The 17,347-nt window shown below is 42.2% G+C and overlaps 1 protein-coding gene across 3 annotated transcripts in view; it reads right to left on the bottom strand.

Annotated features, from left to right (window-relative positions):
* Window positions 1–17,347, bottom strand: part of MACROD2 (mono-ADP ribosylhydrolase 2) — a 1,236,456-nt gene that overhangs the window by 594,064 nt on the left and 625,045 nt on the right. For all 3 annotated transcript variants that reach the window (XM_073003448.2, XM_073003446.2, XM_073003438.2), the window contains exon 6: window positions 12,087–12,208. In XM_073003448.2, the coding sequence (XP_072859549.1) occupies window positions 12,087–12,208 (122 nt within the window). The remainder of the gene's footprint in view (window positions 1–12,086; window positions 12,209–17,347) is intronic.

Below are 17,347 nucleotides of genomic sequence, written 5' to 3'. Positions count from 1 at the left end.
ATTTTAATGGATGTCCTCTAAGAATGGATAAATTTGGTTCCAACTTAAAAGGATAGTAATCTCAGCTAACTATACAGTAAGACCCCCATATTCGCAGGATCAGTTTCACTTATCCACGGTCACAAAATATTAAAAATATTAAAATAAAAAATCCAGAAAAAAACTATTTTCACAACTATTACTAGAAACTACCACTTGAGGGAACCAGAGACCGTGCTATGAATACTTGTTAGTGAATAATAAATATCTCGGTCTCTGGTGCCCTCTAGTGGCCCGTTCTGGTAATGCATAGGAAAGTATTTGGGGGTTCCCCCCACTTTTACCATGCTCTCTCTCTCTCTCTCTCTCTCTCTCTCATGTTCGTTATTATCGGAGGTTTTCAGTATCCATGGTGGGACTTGGAACCAATCCACAGCAGATGTGGGTGTCTTATTGTACAGGATTGCAGTCCATGGCAACAAAGTGAAAGATAGGAGTGGATTTAGTTTTCTAAGGCACTTATTTCAAACTCAAAGAAAAGAATTGGTGTTCTTAATCACATCATATTTCCATGTCAGGAGTGAAGAAACCAATATCTAATACTAATAGAAAACAACTGCATAGTATCTAATAGGAATAATCAAAGTACTACCAAAGTGTGCAAATAAAGGAGAAGGTGATATCTTTATTAGACCACCAAAAAAAAATCAAACAGTCAGCACGCTTTAATGAGTCAAGTCCACTTCTTCAGGCCATGCATCAACATGGTGCGGACAGTGCAGAAAAAAAAAATTAAATGAGAATCCCATTATAAAAACTTATAAGTGACTTGACCCATGAAAGCTTGCTGATTGTTTGATTTTTCAGTGGTCCAATAAAGGTATCCCCGACTCCTACATTTTACATTGTGAAAGGATCACATGGCTTTCTTTCTTTCTTTCTTTCTTTCTTTCTTTCTTTCTTTCTTTCTTTCTTTCTTTCTTTTTTCAGAAAAATTGTGCAAGTTCTTAAATTTTCCCAAGCTCTTCATCAGGTTAGGTGATGCAAAAAGCAGAGGAGGAGGAGGAAGGGAGAAGAAACAGGGAAATCCAAAAGGCAGGCTACAGGTTGTGAATCCATGAGTTTTGCAGTTTAGACTCTAAAATCTCCAAAGCTGGAAGACTGAAAAACGAATGAGTGAGTCATTGGTTGTGGGTATCAGATTACACCAAGCAGTGCATTTTGTAAAACAGAGACAATATCTGATTTCCATTTTTGAAAACAGAAGGACAGGCCTCTTTTTATATTGTGACAGCAGTACTCTTGACAGAAATTGACACACAGTCCTGGAAACCCACTTATTTTGGTTAACAGTACTGCACTATTATACCTGAGTAGTTAAAAGATGTTAGCTTCTGCAAATATAATTTTGCTACCTTGATTCCCAAGCTAAGGCAGAATTCCTATTTGGAAGCAGAAGGAGGATGGGCTGAGAGTGTGATGGAGTGGTGGAGAAATACAAAATGGGTGAGAAGTGGACAATGTCACCAAGAACGATAGGGGAGGTAGGTAAGAAAAGGACTAGGCAAAGAAGACTGGTGATCCAGTTAGCTAACAAAAACATAATTCAGATAGGAGATTCATTTTATTCCATTAATGATGTGCTCAGCTTTAAATGGAGCTCAACCCACATTCCTGCCTTATCTGTAGTGACATGTACATTTAAGTGAAACCTTACTGGTTTATGGAATTGGTAGATAGAGTGGTTTAAATCAGACAAGTGGCTAGTGAGTTCAGATCTAGTGGAAGACTGGATACATTATATGGATTTTTAGGATACTCCGAATTCTCTGTATCTCCGGTACTAGGTTATTAAAGCAGGTTCGCATCTTCCAGGCCTAACCATTTTGCTTATTATCATAAATTATTATAACTTGAACAGACTGCAGAACAATAAATGTATCACAAAGATGGGAGGAAGGACCATTTCTGAAACAGCAGCTCCATCAAGTTCCTCCATTCTGTGAATTGCTTCCAGATGGTCATTATAGGAACTAAGACATAAATTAATGTAGCATGTCATTAAAGATCCTTGACTGTTTTACGCCAAAGTAAATATGCACAGCCCCAATCTGGATTGAGACAATCACACACAGGTGAGGGAGAAGTAAACCTCTTCATCCTAAAATTGTAAATAAACCTGATGGGATTAAATCTCCCCTACCCATACATGACAGTCCCAATAAAGATCAGAACCCAAGACGCTTCTTTCTTTTGTCTGCCATCAAGTCAATTCTGACTTATAAGAGACTCATTTCAGGGTTTTCCAGGGAGAGAGCACTCAGAAGTGGTTTACCATTGTTTTCTTCTGGGGGGCATCCTGATTGTGGAACTTGCCCAGGGCCAAACAGGTTGGCCCTTCTGGCATGGATAGTGGGGAAACGGACTCCCAACTTCTGGATCCGCAGCCAGATACCGAACTCCCTGAGCTACCCAGCCAGTTTTCCAACACACTTACTCTATTATATATATAATATATATAAGACGGGGATCAGCACACTACCGTAATTTACACAGCATTCAATTTTGCCTTCCATTATTCCCCCTCTCTATTTCTACCTCATCCCCATTCCCTTTTGTGTCATGTCTGTCCAGCTTGTAAGACTGCAAGCAGGAACTGTCTTGTTTTCATTCACTGTATGTGATGCATTGAGAGAGTCCGGCTGAAAAGGGGGGGATACAAATGCTGCAGATGAATGAACAAATGAATGAATGAATGAATGAATGAATGAATGAATGAATGAATGAATTAATTAATGAATTAATGAATTAATGAATTAATGAATGGGAATTGTGTACATTAAAATTAGAATTCTGAATTGCTGCATGATTTGAAGCTCCTTTGCATAGTATTCCTTTTGTGTAAAGTGCAGACCGATTAGTATGCAAATGCATGTACAGAGTATCAACTATTTAGCTTTCCAAACCTCTTTCTAATCAATACAGCCATTCCTATCCCTTGCTGGCAGCATTAGATTATCAGATGTATATTGTCTCTTTATGATGAAATTTCTGTTTTTGAAATATTTAGCTAACAGATGCTGATAGACTTATGTTCTTCAAACCTTTCTCATTCTCAAAAGACATCTAATACCGATTAACATAGTAGCCATTACTATACCATTTAACTAATACAACACATGTTCATTTTGCATTGTGTGATGTAGTATTTTTCTGACAGCTTTTTATGGTTTAAATGAGAGAAACTGCTCTTACAAAGCAAAGTTTAATTAAGTCCAGTCAACAGACCAGATCAAATGCAAACAATCATACATATCTACAAGAACTGTAGTGCAGGGATATAGGAATGTTAACACTGAATGTTCCCCACCACCAGAAACCTTCTACTAGTGTCAACTACTTGCCTTTTAACTTGTATTGTTACTGATAGAAATTTAACCACAGCTGGCAGTACTGTCAGATTTGTGACTGACAGCAGAAAGGTGAAATAGATCTGGGCAAATTGGCCTGGTAGAGAAGCTAGTGGAAGAACAATCTTTGACGGACGAACCTCAGCTTAATCTTTGACAAACAGAGGAATATGCTCCACTGATTCTACCCCATGGTTGTTATATATGCAAACTCCTGCAGAGAAACACCAGTGTGTCAGCCACTTAACGTGAGCAAGGGCAAAATACTAAAACAGGCTGAAGTCAAGACTGAGAAGTTATCTATCTATATACATATGACACAGGTAGAGGGGTATATGAAAAAGGATTTCATGGGACAAATATTGAAACTGATTCAAATGGAGGCTTCACAAAGGAACTGAGGTGGAAACTTCACAATAAAAATCTCAATGACAACTGGATAGCTCATTGACCCTTAATGTGAAAAAAATGCAACAAGGTCTGAGTGGTTCACTAAAGCTTTAAGTTTAGGTAGATTTCAAATTGTCCTTTCGATCCATAAATGACTGTCTCCTCTCTCTTGGTGAAAAGGGCAAGAAAGGTCCAAGTAGCTTTTTGGGAATCATTTCAGTGTCTGAACAAGTACCAAGCAGTTGATTCTAGTACTCAAAATTAAGTCACTCAAGAAAATTATCTTCTTTATTTTTATTTTTAGTTTCATTTTTAAAAGGCATTGTGACAAACCCAGACCTACTGGGATATGCCACAGTTTCACTAAGCTGCCACCAACCATTCCCTATAAGAAGTCACACAGACCAGGGATGGATTTTTAACAAACAAAGGAATAAGGTTTATTTAAACAACACACAGGGAAAATAAAATGATCAGGTGAATAAGATACAGTAACGTGGCTTAGTCTCAATCATATATATCCCAGTTTGGTTCACTCAGAACACTTTTAAATAAAGCACAGACCCTGAACCTATCAGTTCTGGCTAACCATACAGACACCTGAACCTATCAGGTTGGTACTGACTGACACACAGTAGTACCCTGTCTGACACACAGACTCCCACTCAAGCTTCTTCTTCAGCTTCTCCTACTTCTCCACACAAGCTCCACATATATATACAGTACAGCCCCTCCTCCTGATGTCCCGCCTTCCACTCCCCATAGGATGGAACTTTCCCTCCAAACCCATGACAGACAGGTAACATCAGTGCTGTATGTAACACCTCCCCTCTTTATAAGTTGTTTTGTAGGGGGAAAGCTAAGGTGCTTTTCTCCAAAAAACAACCTGGTTAAAACACACAAAAACAGTTATACATACAATATCATACTTACTTATACTTACACTCTAAGTTAAACATTTACCATTTTCAATACATCAAGTTACCTTTATTCATACAAATCAAGCATGTTTAATAAACAAGTACATTTAAGCTTTGGTCACCAAAATATATACATAGTCCATGTTTCTTTCGCCGTCTTCATTCTTCGGGTCTTCTTGACAAGGCGTCAGCAACACAGTTCACTGACCCTCTGACCACCTTCACTTCAAAGTCATAGTCTTGCAGGTTTAAAGCCCACCTCATAAGTTTACTATTGTGGGTTTTCATTGTCTTTAACCATTGCAGTGGTGAATGGTCAGTGCACAGAATAAAATGTCTTCCCCAGATGTAAGGCTTGGCCTTCTGGATCGCGTAGACTATGGCCAGGCACTCCTTTTCCACGGTTGCCAAATGTCTCTCACCTTTCTGGAGTTTCCTACTCAGGTAGGACACTGGATGCTGGTCACCATTTTCATCCTCCTGGCAAAGAACTGCTCCTACCCCGCTGTTAGACGCATCGGTGTAGATGATGAACTCCCGGTCGAAGTCTGGAGCACGCAGCACTGGATAGTTGATGAGGGCCTCCTTCAACCTCTGGAACGCCTCCTCACAGTCGCTGGTCCACGGGATGCGGTCATCAGTCTTCTTCCTCGTCAGATCGGTCAGCGGAGCCGCAATCTCGCTAAACCTCGGGATGAACTTTCTGTAGTAGCCCACCAACCCAAGAAATGATTTGACCTTTTTCTTGGTGTTGGGTCTGGGCCAATCACGAACTGCTTCTATCTTAGCCTCTAGGGGTTTTATCACTCCTCCCCCTACTATGTGACCCAAGTATTTTATTTCTGGGCTACCCAGCTGACACTTGCTCGCCTTTACCATTAGCCCTGCTGCACTTAACCTCTGCAGCACTAACTCCAGGTGTTTCAGGTGATCTTCCCAGGTATTACTGAAGATCCCTATGTCGTCAATGTAGGCCACAGTAAAGTCACTGAGCCCTGCTAAGGTCTGGTCCATCAGCCTTTGGAATGTGGCTGGTGCATTTCTGAGACCAAAGCTCAGGACTCGAAACTCATAGAGACCAAAAGGGCTGCAAAAGGCGGTCTTTTCTTGATCCCTGGGATCAGTTCTTAATTGCCAATATCCCTTTACCAGGTCCAATGATGAGATGAACCGACAACCCCCTATGGTTTCAATCAGGTTGTCTAGCCTGGGCATTGGGTAGGCATCAGGAGTGGTTACGCGGTTTAATTTCCTGTAATCTACACAAAACCTAATGCTCCCATCAGGCTTGTCCACTAGGACTATCGGAGAGGACCAAGGACTAGAAGAGGGGACGATTATGTTCTCCCTAAGCATCTCGTCCAGCTCCTTCCGCACCTTGTCCCTATAGGGTCCCGTCACTCGGTATGGGGATACTGCTTGCGGGGGTGCATCCCCTGTGTGGATCCGATGCATCACTCCCTTCACTATCCCCGGCTTATTGGAAAACACCTTTTGATATTTGATGAGCAGCATTTTTAGTTCTTGCTGCTGGTCTTGGGTGAGTGCAGGACTGATCTTTACCTCCTCTGGGTTGTATATTACTTCCCCTCTACCCTCCCAGAAGGGTAATTCAGCTTCCTCACTCTCAGCTGCTTTTATCGCAAATAAAACCCTCTGTTCCCCTCTGTAGTAGGGTTTTAGGGCATTCACATGAACCACCCTCCTTGCTTGGTTCTCCTCCTGCTCTATAAGGTAGTTCAGGTCTGACATCTTGGAAATGACCCTATATGGTCCTGCCCATTTGAGCTGCAGTTTGTTCTCTCTGCAGGGCCTAAGCCAAAGCACTTCCTCCCCTGGGTCAAACTGCCTCTCTCTAGCTTTGTGGTCATACCATGTTTTCTGTCTGACCTTCTGAGCTTGCAGGTTTTCTGCTGCTAGCTCTAGGTTTCTCTTTAGGTCATTCATCAAAGTGTCTATGTATGTCACAACGTCTTGTGGGTCATCCTGGGTGATCTGCTCCCAATTTTGTTTGATCAAATCAAGGGGCCCTTTCACCCTTCTCCCAAATAAAAGTTCAAACGGACTGAACCCGGTACTGGCTTGTGGCACTGATCGATAAGCAAACAAAAGGGATTGCAGCTTCTGGTCCCAATTGTTTGAATTCTCTGCCAAGTAAGCCCTAATCATGCGCATTAGAGTCCCATTGAACTTCTCAGTTAACCCATTACTTTCAGGGTGATAGGCAGTGGTTTCCTTGTGCTTAATTCCACAGATTTGCCATAAGCGTTTCATGAGCTTCGATGTGAACGATGCGCCCAAATCTGTGATTATTTCTGAGGCAAATCCCATCCTGGACATATACCCCACCAAGGCATCTGCCACTGTGTTAGTTTCAATGTTAGTCAAGGGTATGGCTTCAGGGTACCTCGTGGCATGGTCCACAATGGTGAGAATGAACCTGTTCCCCCTCTTTGTGGCCTTGGGCAAAGGTCCCACAATATCCACCCCTATGCATTTGAACGGAGTGTCAATCACAGGCAAAGGGCACAACTTTGCTTTGGTCCTGTCGCGGCTATTCCCCTGCCTTTGACACACATCACATTGTTTACAGAACTCTTTGATCTGCTTCCCTATTTCAGGCCAGTAAAAATTCTGTGTGATTCTCTGCTGTGTTTTGTTCACCCCTAAGTGCGCAGCAAACATGTCAGAGTGCCCCCTTTGTAAGATCATGAGGCGATACTTTTCAGGTACCACCAGCTGACTTCTGATCCCATCTCCCCCTTTTGAGATATTCCTCAGGGTCTCCCTATATAAAATTCCCTTTTCCTCTCGAAATCTCACTGGGGTTTCAGGTGTTAGCTGGGCGTCTGTCACCTGCTCAAAACACTTTTGGAGAGTGGCGTCTGCCTTTTGCTCTTGGCCGAATCGGCTGTCCGTGGTCAAGGTTTCCACCACAGCTTCGGAACTCCCCCCACCTGCTTCGGCCTTGGGCTCTCCAGTACCCCCCTGAACTGTCCCTGTGGTAGCTTGTGAGCGTGTAATCACTAGCACCCGTTTCACATGTTCAGCCAGGTCATTTCCCACGAGCACGGCTGCTGGCAGAGTCGATGAAATCGCTAGCCGCCAAACTCCCCTCCAGCCTTGAAAGTACACAGGTACCTCAGCTACTGGCAGCGAGATCACCTGTCCCTCAATCCCTGCCACCTTTATGCTCTCATTTGGGATTACATACTCCCTAGGAATAATATCTGGATGGCACAGGGTCACCTGGGAACAAGTATCCCTTAACCCCCGATACCGATGGTCAAGTATTCCTACGTCCACCCCTACTGTTTCAAACAACTGAGAATCTGTTCTCACAAGTAAGCAGCGCCTGACCTCCACAAGAGGACCATTTTCCTCAGCCTGATCAGCAGATGTAACTGTTCCAGATTGAGTAGCCATGGCAACAGGCTCCCTCAGTGACAAGGAGCTTTGCTCTTTCGGGACACAGAACACAGCTTTTGGCTTGGTTCCACTCGAATCATGAGGCACATTTCCTTTTAGCTGCTTTAATTTCTCACACTCTGAGATTAGATGGCCCTTTCCCTGACAGAAATAACATTTCCTGCTGTATTTTGAGTCTTTCTCATCTTGTTTTGGTTTTCCCTCCAAAATCTGAGGTCTTGGTTTCATGTCTGAGGGCTTCCCTTCACCATGGGTCCCTCCCCCTTGCTGGTTTCTTCCTGGTCCCTGAGAGTACTTGCTGTAGGTTTCTTTAGGTTTCCCCATCGATTTCCCCTCACCCAAGGGCTTTCTTATTTGGGAAATAAAATCTGCGATCTCGGCTGCTTCTGCCACAGATTTCGGTTTCCTTTCCCTCACCTGGAACTTCAGTTCCCCATGCAGGACTGAATAGAACTGTTCCAGCGCTATCAGGTCTTTGAGCTGCTGGAAGGTCTCTGTTCCCTCCTGAGATAGCCATTTCTCTAGCAGCCTCACCAGTTGGGCCCCCACTTGGGTAAAAGTCTGCTCTGGTTTCTTGGTGAGTGACCTGAATCTTTGCCTCAGCTGTTCCGCATTTATCCCATGTCTGGCAAACACCAGTTTTTTAAACTCTGCAAAATCTTTCATCAGTTCCTCTGGCATCTCTGCATAGACTTCTGCCAGGCTGCCACTGATTAAAGATCGCATGATGGTCATCTTCTCAGTTTCCCTTACTGAGAAGTCCACAAACGCTCTTTCCACTAGGGAAAAGAACACCTCAGGGCAATCTCCCTTGTGGTATACAGGGAATTTCTTCAGGTCAGTTTTAGACAATTGGCCCACCTCAGAATCTCTATTGTTATTATTGTTCTGATTCATCAGTTCCAATTTTCTTAACTCAAACGCCATTTTCTCTCTCTGCAATTCCAATTCAAATTGTCTCTGTTTCTCCCTTTCCCTTTGCTCCATTTCAAATTGCCTTTCCCTTTCCTCCCTTCTTTCTCTCTCTAATCTTTCCTCCATTTCCCTCACCCTCAGTTCATGCTGTTGGGCTAGGAGTATTTTTCTGAGTTCTGGGTTCTGTTCTCCCGTGCTGTCATCCTGCACTGAGCCAAATTCATCCTCAGAACCTTGGTCTACCTGGGGGTCTTTCACTTCACCCATTTCTGCCATTTGGCTTCGAGTCAAGGGCATAATCCCCCCCCAGAACAGGCTGCTTTCAAAAGTCAAGCCTCAAAATAAAGCGACCACTTTTTTCTCTCTCTCTTTTGCCTCAGAACCAGCCTTCTATAGATTGCTGCTGTTCTTCAGCACTAACTTGCAACTGTTGCCAGCCGGAGTCCACCCCCCTCTGCTAGGCCTCTCAGCAGGCAGGCTAGATCACTGCTACTTCACACAGTTTTGCCTCAGCTTTTTTCCCGCCAAAACAGGTTGCCTCAGAGCTCCCTAATCTAGTCCCCAGTTGGCACGTTCTTCCACTAGCGCACCTCCCCGTGAGGTACGCCTAGAAGATTACCTACGCGCCCTCAGATTGTCCCTGACTAGACCCCCCTTGCTCTGGGCACACTTGCCAAGGCTTTGCTGGACCACTGGACAACTGGACCAGTCGTATCCCACACGCTGGACACCAATCAATGTGACAAACCCAGACCTACTGGGATATGCCACAGTTTCACTAAGCTGCCACCAACCATTCCCTATAAGAAGTCACACAGACCAGGGATGGATTTTTAACAAACAAAGGATGATACGACAGTGGTGGGACTCATAAATAAGAACAATGAGTCTGCTTATAGAAAGGAAGTACAAAGATTGATACTATGGTGTAAAGAAAATAATCTCACACTTAACATCAAAAAAACTAAAGAACTCATAATTGATTTTAGGAGGAAGACAAATGTACATTTACCACTGTACATAAACGGTGAGGAAGTGGAGAGAGTTGGTAGTTTTAAATTTCTGGGTACTTACATCTCAGAGGACCTCTCATGGACTATAAATGCCAACATGCTAATAAAGAAGGCACAGAAGAGGCTGTATTTCCTGAGAATGCTCGGGAAGTTAAATTTATCACAGCATTTACTTCTGTCCTACTACCGTAGCACCATTGAGAGTGTCCTAACTTATGGCATTCTGGCATGGTTTGGGAGTAGCTCTGTAGCGGACAAAAAAGCTCTACAGAGAACCATTAAAATTGCCCAGAATATCATCGGGCTCCAGCTACCAACCCTGGATGACATCTTCACATCCCGCTGTCTGAGGAAGTCACACAGCATCCTGAGAGACTCTTCCCATCCTGCTTATAACTTTTTTGAACTGTTACCGTCTGGCAGAAGATATAGAACAATTAAGACTCGGACCACACGTTTTCTAAATAGTTTTTATCCTAGAGCTATAATTGCAATTAATAATGAGCTTAAAGACCACCAGTAGTGAATAATTAGTTGGACTGTGTTACTTGGCCTGAGGTGTACATGTTTGTATTTTTAGTGGGGGACTTCTAGTGGGTGGGGAGTGTTTGGGGAATGTTATGTGTGTGCATGTGTCTGGTCTCTGGGTGTCTGTGAATTTCATTGTATGGTATACTGTGTATATACTTACAATGACAATAAATTATATTATAATAAGGTTTATTTAAACAACACACAGGGAAAATAAAATGATCAGGTGAATAAGATACAGTAACGTGGCTTAGTCTCAATCATACATACACCAGTTTGGTTCACTCAGAACACTTTTAAATAAAGCACAGACCCTGAACCTATCAGTTCTGGCTAACCATACAGACACCTGAACCTATCAGGTTGGTACTGACTGACACACAGTAGTACCCTGTCTGACACACAGACTCCCACTCAAGCTTCTTCTTCAGCTTCTCCTACTTCTCCACACAAGCTCCACATATATATACAGTACAGCCCCTCCTCCTGATGTCCCGCCTTCCACTCCCCATAGGATGGAACTTTCCCTCCAAACCCATGACAGACAGGTAACATCAGTGCTGTATGTAACAGGCATGTTTAGGGACAAGTACAAATGCTAATTTTTTTAAAAAAAAAAATTACAATTGTACTGAATTTCACTTTCTTCATTGCTAAAAAGTAATTTGACAGTTTCCTCAAGTAGGAAAATTGAAATTTGTGAGCAAATCTATCTATAGAGTTGATGCTCTAATTGCTGTATTTGGTGGACCTGATAATCAGGAAAGGTAAGCAAAGTACACACCTGTCAACCATATTTTTTAAAAAACTCATGTATTTGTTTAAAAGATGTAGAAAACGTATTTTTAGGGTAAACCTTCCCAAGGTGGCATAACAACAAAACATAAAACCAAGCAACATTAAAATATTTAGAAAATAGAGATAAGCCATGATAAAATGAAAATGGATGATTCAAAACAGATTTGTAAGATATTCACTCTGGCACCAGCGGAACCAAAGATAAGTGTTTAGGTCAGGTGTGCAGAACTTCTAGACCTCTGGGGGAGTTTTGGCTTACAACTCCCATCAGCCTCAAACACCATGGCTAATGGCAAGAGACTATGGATATTGTAGACCCAAAGCCCTGGAGAACTTAAAAGTTCTCCAAATCTGCTTTAGGGCTCACTTGAAGGCCTGTAATGATGCAGTCCATAATGAGCTGAGTTGTGCTATTGCAAAGCATCAGATGACTAAAAATCCGACAATTTGTGTGCTGCCTGACCAGAACAAAGACAAAACCAAAGAGTTCAGAAGGACAAATTAGACTGAAAAAGCTTCCTGCTCAAAGTTACAAAGTTGTCATGTTTTGAGGTTGTCAGGTAATATTCATATTCCCCATCCAGTTTTCCTATGTCATTTTTCTCCAGTACCACTTACAGCTAACACAAACAATTTCCGTACCCATGGAGAGCAGCTATGAATCATTTCCTCAGAAGCAACAGATATTGTTGAGTACTTACAATAGATCTGACGAGGTTCTCTTTTGCCAGTTTCAGCGATGCCTTGTAGCAATTTGCCAGGTCTTCTTTATGGCTATCACTAATATGCCCTCGTGCTATAGGGCCCACGGTATGAATGACATCTGAAAAGATTAGTCAAATAAACAAATAAGTGTCAAATAAATAGCATTGAATCTTTAATCAGATCGTATAAAATGTCAAACTGCAATCATGAAAGTCTACACAGATATACCAGAAGAGATCACAGAGAAACTGAATAAAGTATGATTACAAAGGTGGCATCTGCATCAGGATATTTACGTTCACAGAATCATAGAATCATAGAAAAATGGAGTCCGACTCGAACTTATAGGCCCCTCCCAACTCCTGCTCCATGCAAGGAATTCAGATCAAAGCAGATCTGATAGAGGGTTGTGTAATTTTCTCTTGAAGGCCTCCAGCACTGGAACACTTGCTAGTTAAAACTAAAACCCAGAAACAAGTTTAAATCCAATTATTATCCACATTAGAATATGTCCATTTTATCAATGGGACTCATTTAAATGTTGCTTTTTAAAAGTTCTGCTTATTTAATGGGCTTACTCTAGGTGGAACTAACAATTGGATTTAGCCTTGGCTATTATGTGCCATCACGTTGCATCTGACTTATGGAGACCTAAGTAGGGTGGATTTTTTTCTTTTTCTTTTCTTTTCTTTTTTTTTCTTTTTCTTTTTTTTTTCTTTTTTTTTTTTTTTTGGAAGCTTGCAAGATGTCCAAGAAGCAGTTTAACATAACCAACCCCCCACGCACATACCAGGCAATTTCCAGGGGTGAATGACAATTTGAACTTTAGAGCTCAGGTCAAACACTCTACCAACTCTACCATACTATCTTTCACTATGTTGCTACTTCATGCAAATTCCAGTTATAACCCACTCCTTGAAGATATCACATTGCTCCTTGACAAGCTCGTATATCTCACAAACCCTTGTAGCACTGTTGTAAAACAGAAGCAACTTGATGGCACATAGCAGCAGCAGCAACAACCTGATTAGAACAATGCCACACAATCCAATTTTCAATGTGCTATCAGAGTAAGATGGAAGAGCATGCACGGAGGAATTTGAGGATAGCTGCTGCATGTCACAGAAAGGTATCTACAGGATTTGACTCCGGTGGTTATCAGCATCACACATAAAAACTACTGATGCTTCCCCCAATCCACCACATGGAAATTACAGTTTTCTATTTTTCACTATCATTAATTATACCTCCAGCAGATTTCTCTCCCTGCTATTCTGTCTTATTCCCCAAACATTCACTGTCCATTTTTCAATAGTAAGAAATCAAAACAATGGTACACTGTCCTCAGTCGGCTAAAAAACCCCATAACTTTCAAAACAGGGCAACCATCCAAGAGTAGCCTAAACTAAACATCTCAGAGCATTCTCTAGCTCTCCAAAGCCTTCCAGACTCAAATCACGTTTCAGTTTGCCAATCTTTGTAGATTAGCTAATGCAAAAATTGAAACGACTGCCAAAAGGCAACTCTCGCTAAGGATTTTTTTTTTGTCAGTAACCTCCAAGAGTCTGCCACAAACCAAACATGGAAGGATTTACACAGGCAAACTTTCTGAAAGCTATAAGAATAAAAAATTCATAGTGAGAAGCATACAAAAAGAAAACTATCAGCCTCCCTCCTATAATCACAGTTGTTTCTCCTGGTTATAGCAGCAAAACTGGATTATTTGCTTTGATTATTGCATCTACAATATTTAGCCGCGAAGCCCTTTAAAATTGATTCCAAAAACTGGAATCTGATGTTAGATGACAAGAAGGATGGCAACCAGTGATCAAAAACAGGTACAGTGTTTTTACCCTTCAGCTAACCCGAGCATTAAAATCCGTATGTATTTTATGCAGTACAATAATAGAGAACTGTTGCTGGCGGAACAAACAAATACGTAAACGCACTGGGAGAAATATGTGCTTCCACATTTCATTTTCAAAACCCTTCAATTACAGCTGTTTATGGCATTTGACTGCAACAGCTTGCTCAGTGAACTATGTAAAACAAAATGTCTTTGCATGTAAAGTGATGATGCTGGATGTTGTTTGCAAAAAAATGGAAATGTTCTTAAGGTCAACACCCACCCAGTGCACAACATGGAGAAGCTCCATTTTATTTATGCTGCCAGACTTCTGGATTCCATAAGACCCTGCCACAGTAGGACCTTGTCATCAGCAATCAAGATTCAGCATCTCAAAACAGTGCTGGTTTGTGGGACTAGCCAACAAACTTGACATTTTACTGGCAAACTAGACCGGCAATATTAATCCATCATTCATAATTAACAATGTTCAAATAGTGTATTAATGTGCACATGCTGCACGATGGTATCCGAGCTGCAAATGAGGCTGTTAATTGCTAAACATTTGCGCTGATGTTACAGACTGCCACAACAGGCAATCTGATGCCTTGCAATGCGGAGCTGATCCTAGAGAGGCAATTCGATGTCTTGATTGCTTTGCAAATTAAAATTAGGCCATCACCCCTGTATATTGCTGTATATTTGACTGCATCTTCTTAATACACCACTATGTGTGTAATCAAGATAATCCAACTGCAAAAGGTAACTGTTGGGGATACCAAAGACTATCAGAGATATATTTGGAGTGTAAAGATGTATGGCAGCATCACCTTAGCAGAATTCAGAAGTAATTATTCTTTATTCACAATTATTTATCACATTTATACTCCGTTCTTCCATACACATTCAAGACAGCTTACAAACTTCATAACAAAATAAAACCTCTATTATAAAAAAACATTGAAATCAACTAAGTACACAGCTGAAAACAACAGGAGACCAGATCAAATATCGCATGCATGTTTCAAAGGATGGACTTTTACACTCTCCTCAAAAACAGTCCGAGTGGAAACTGATCTAAACTCTGAAGGGAGTATATTCCTTATAGGAGCCACACAGGAGAAGGTCCTTTCCTCCTGCCTGATAGGTAGACCTCTACAACTGTAAATATTCTTTTGAATATCAGATCTTAACATCCAGACAGGTTCATAACAAGGCAGGTGGTCCTCTTTATCTAAAGCCCATTTAGGGCTTTAAATATTAAATCAACATCTTAATTTGGCCTGGCAAGCAACACACAAACAGTGCAAGTGTAATTAAGCTACAGATAACTGTTGCTAAGTTTTGTAGACTCATGAAAGGTTGTGTATGTGTGTGTGTGTTCTGCGCCGTCAGCCTAGAACCAACTTATAGCAACCATAATAAGGTTTTCAAGGTAAGTGAGATATTCAATGAGTGATTTTACCAGTTCCACTCCTCCAGTCAGTTTCCATGGCTGAGCGGGGATTCGAACCCTGTTCTCTAGAGTCCTAGTCCATCACTCTATCCACAACACCACACTGGGAATCAGAAAGGTTGTAGCTGGCACAATAAACAGAGTTGTACAAAGGTACTCCTTATCAGTTCTGCCACCTCGGAATCCGGGAACAGTGCAGAATCACAGAGTACTCCTAGATTATGAACTTGACCTTCTAGAACAGGTGGAACCCCAATTCCTCAATCTGACTTTCTATTGACTAACAGCATCTCCAGCTTCTCAGCATTTAATTTTAGGTTGTTTACCCTCAATCCAGCCCATTGTCTAGCTCAGGTTACATCCAAGGGTCTCAACTGGTTCTTTGGTGTTGGGGAACAAGGAGCAGTAAAAATGGGTGTCATAAGCATATTGGTACCTCACTCCAAAGCTTCAGATGACTTATCCCAGCTATTTCATGTAGATGCTAAATAATTCAGAGGATAAAGTGGAGTCCTAGGGGATGCCAAAGGCTGTGATGTCAAACAGTGCTCCCCTAGCACCATCTTCAGTGTATGTCCTGACAAGAAGGATTGGGACCACTGAAATATAGTACCCCCTGTTACATACAGCACTGATGTTACCTGTCTGTCATGGGTTTGGAGGGAAAGTTCCATCCTATGGGGAGTGGAAGGCGGGACATCAGGAGGAGGGGCTGTACTGTATATATATGTGAAGCCTGTGTGGTGAAGTTTAGGAGACGCTGGGATGTGACGAAGCAGCAGCTGGGAAGAAGAAGCTGGTGTGGGAGTCTGTGTGTCAGACAGGGTACTACTGTGTGTCAGAGTACCAACCTGATAGGTTCAGGTGTCTGTTGGTTAGCCAGAACTGATAGGTTCAGGGGCTGTGCTTCAAGTTAAGGGTTCTGTGTGAACCAAACTGTATGCATGTATGAATGAGACTAAGCCACGTTACTATATCTTATTCACCTGATTATTTTATTTTCCCTGTGTGTTGTATTTAAATAAACCTTATTCTTTTATTTGTTTAAAAATCCATCCCTGGTCTGTGTGACTTCTTATAGGGAATGGTTGGTGGCAGCTTAGTTAACGTGTGGCAGATCCCAGTAGGTCTGGGTTTGTCACATTGATTGGTGTCCAGCGTGTGGGATACGACTGGTCCAGTTGTCCAGTGGTCCAGCAAAGCCTTGGCAAGTGTGCCCAGAGCAAGGGGGGTCTAGTCAGGGACGATCTGAGAGCACGTAGGTAATCTTCTAGGTGTACCTCACGGGGGGGTGCACTAGTAGAAGAACGTGTAACCTCAGATTGGGGACTAGATTAGGGAGCTCTGAGGCAGCCTGTTTTGGCGGGAAAAAAGCTGAGGCAAAACTGTGTTAAATAGCAGTGAGCTAGTTTGTCTGCTGAGAGGCCCAGCAGAGGGGGGTAGACTCTAACTCGCTACAGTTGCAAGTAGTGCTGAAGGACAGCAGCAATCTATAGGGAAAGCTGGTTCTGAGGCAAAAGAAAAAAAAAAGTGGTCGTTTTATTTTGAGGCTTGACTTTTTAAAGCAGCTTGTTCTGAGGGGGGATTATGCCCTTGACTCGAAGCCAAATGGCAGAAATGGGTGAAGTGAAAGACCCCCAGGTTGACCAAGGTTCTGAGGATGAATTTGGCTCAGTGCAAGGTGACAGCACGGGAGAACAGAACCCAGAACTTAGAAAATTGCTCATAGCCCAACAGCATGAACTGAGGATGAGGCAATTTGAAATGGAGGAAAGGGAAAGAGAAGAAAGATTAGAGAGAGAAAGAAGGGAGGAAAGGGAGAGGCAAAGACAATTTGAATTAGAGAGAGAGAGAGAGAGAATGGAGAGGGAAGAAAGAATGGAGAGAGAGAAAATTGCTCTGGAAAAAGAAAGGATGGCGTTTGAGTTAAGAAAATTGGAACTGATGAACCAGAA

The sequence above is a fragment of the Pogona vitticeps genome, chromosome 1 (assembly GCF_051106095.1).
Source record: "Pogona vitticeps strain Pit_001003342236 chromosome 1, PviZW2.1, whole genome shotgun sequence".
In the NCBI taxonomy this organism is placed as follows: Eukaryota; Metazoa; Chordata; class Lepidosauria; order Squamata; family Agamidae; genus Pogona; species Pogona vitticeps.
This window is presented reverse-complemented; position numbering and strand designations above follow the sequence as displayed.